This window comes from Crocodylus porosus, unplaced genomic scaffold (genome assembly GCF_001723895.1).
Source record: "Crocodylus porosus isolate Cpor-Errol unplaced genomic scaffold, CroPor_comp1, whole genome shotgun sequence".
NCBI lineage: Eukaryota > Metazoa > Chordata > Crocodylia > Crocodylidae > Crocodylus > Crocodylus porosus.
In genome coordinates, this window is record NW_017728914.1 from 31839898 (window position 1) to 31841950 (window position 2053).

Consider the following 2053-nt stretch of genomic DNA (forward strand, 5'->3'; position numbering starts at 1 on the left):
GGAAGTCAGCAAGCCCACATAACAAATGTAACCTCCCTTTGCATAAACACTCGTGTCACTGATCTTGGTTCACATTACTACTGAGCATTAAACAAAGATTATGGTAATTATCTGATGAATTTACAAGCAACCAATTAAGGTCTTTTAAATGCAACGTGTTATGTAATGTATGCAGTCTCTAAACCAAAACAGTTTACGTTCTTCGGTCTCAATATGGGCATTTACAGGTACACACCTTAATGCAGAGTCCATATACAGTATTTTTCAGATACCAATTAAAAAAAATTCAAAACTTGTATTTCTGTGTTGTCTTCTAAAATTAAGACAAAACTGGGTAAGGGTTAACTTTGCTAGAGCCTACCTGGACCAGCTTTTAAGTATACCAATGAGTTTCAACAACCGGTTTCAAAAATTACTTTTATTTTCATATCTATGATCAAGACCAGAACCGTTAACAAGGTAAATATGGCAGTGATACAAAAACATATGGAAATATTTAGAGGCTTACCTGTACAAAATAACTTAAATTTTACAAAAGTCTCATGCTATCTCTGCTGACTGACACAGTCTATGTAATCTCCTTGGAGAAGCATATAAGGTATCTGAATTTATTTCCTTTTTAGTGGGTCAAAAAAAGGATGTTGCAAGGCTTCATCGAGAGTAATTCTATCAGATGGATCATACTCCAACATTTTGCGAACAAGATCAAACAGAATCTGATGATCTGCATCCTGACAGTGCATGAATTCCTGGAAAAAAAAAACAAAAAAAACCCCACACAAAACAAGAACATGCACACATTTAGACAGGTCCATCACAAATAGGAATCTCTCCAAGAAGGAAGCGGACGTTTTTGCTCACCTTTAATGGCTTACAGCGTCTCCTTACATACCGGCCTGCAGAACTATGTTCATCCCAGTCCAACTGGTCATGATGAAAATAATGTTTGCTGCATTAAAAATATATATTTTTAATGATATGCATTGCATATCCTTCTACATGTACATTCCAAACTGATGTTATTGAGTTAACACTTGTGCTTGAGGTTATATTTATATTCTCTCTAAGTTAGAAACTCTTTTTAAAGAATGATTGAAACTTAAATCAGACTGTTCCAAGACAAAAATAGACAGTCAAGTTTATAAAAACTCATTAGCTTTCTGTCACAACTTTTGTTTTCCCCAAATTTTTTAATTTTACAAAAATTGTTGAAGTTAAAAATAGCCCATTGTCTGTTCTTCTAGTTTCAGAACTGAGAATAAGCTTCATGTGCTTGTCCAGCACTCCATTTCTCCCGGAGACAGCAGTAAATGCAGTCTTCACTAATTCCACCCCAAGTCTTGCCGTGTATGGGCCTATAAAGATCCAGAACTTGCAATGCACTGATCCTCTACACCTCATGGACTCTCCTCTCAAATTCTGCAACCACAATACAACAGAATAACCCCAGTTGCAAGTGTCCTTCACAGGCACAAAGGATTTGCCCCTTCCAGAAGTATGAAAGGATTCCTCTGATCTCAAAGAAACTTAAAACTATTAAAACAAATGCGTGCTCATCTTTGGGTTTTGATTTCAACACTACTAAGTATCAAAACATGGGAGGGGGTGGGGGCGGGGAGGGGAAGTATTGCCATTGCCCTCCTCTTCTTGCTACCAATTCTTTGCATGTGCTTTGAACATTACTGACAAATTGAATTAATCTTTTGTTCAGTGATTTAATAAAGAACTGGTCAGGGACTGGTCAGAATTATGACAATCATTTGTATAATTCAGATGTTAAAAAACTGGGCTTTAATGCTCTGGAATTTTTAACAGAAATACTCTTTAAAAGGAGACATCTCTCTGATTAAGAACAAATAAGACAAAAGAGAGGCCCTGAAATTAAAGAAAACAACGTATTCCTTCCAGATGCTGGGTCAGCATAGATGAAGCAAAAAACCCCATGGAAAGCAACTAATTTGGGGTATAAAATGTTATACTGGCCAAGAGTATTTGATTTAATGTAAAATGTGTGTAGGACACCACAATTTTGCTTACTTTTTTTTTTTTTTTT

General features: G+C 35.9%; 1 protein-coding gene across 2 annotated transcripts in view; it reads right to left on the reverse strand.

The window, feature by feature from the left end:
• Nucleotides 1-399: 399 nt before the first annotated feature.
• The window catches only part of LOC109310129 (dual specificity protein kinase CLK4-like), a 14549-nt gene continuing 12895 nt past the window's right edge, over nt 400-2053 (reverse strand). For both annotated transcript variants that reach the window (XM_019535172.1, XM_019535171.1), the window contains 2 exons: nt 862-949; nt 400-749 (listed from right to left, as the gene is read on the reverse strand). In XM_019535172.1, coding sequence (XP_019390717.1) covers nt 609-749; nt 862-949 — 229 coding nt within the window. In that variant the 3' untranslated portion in view covers nt 400-608. The remainder of the gene's footprint in view (nt 750-861; nt 950-2053) is intronic.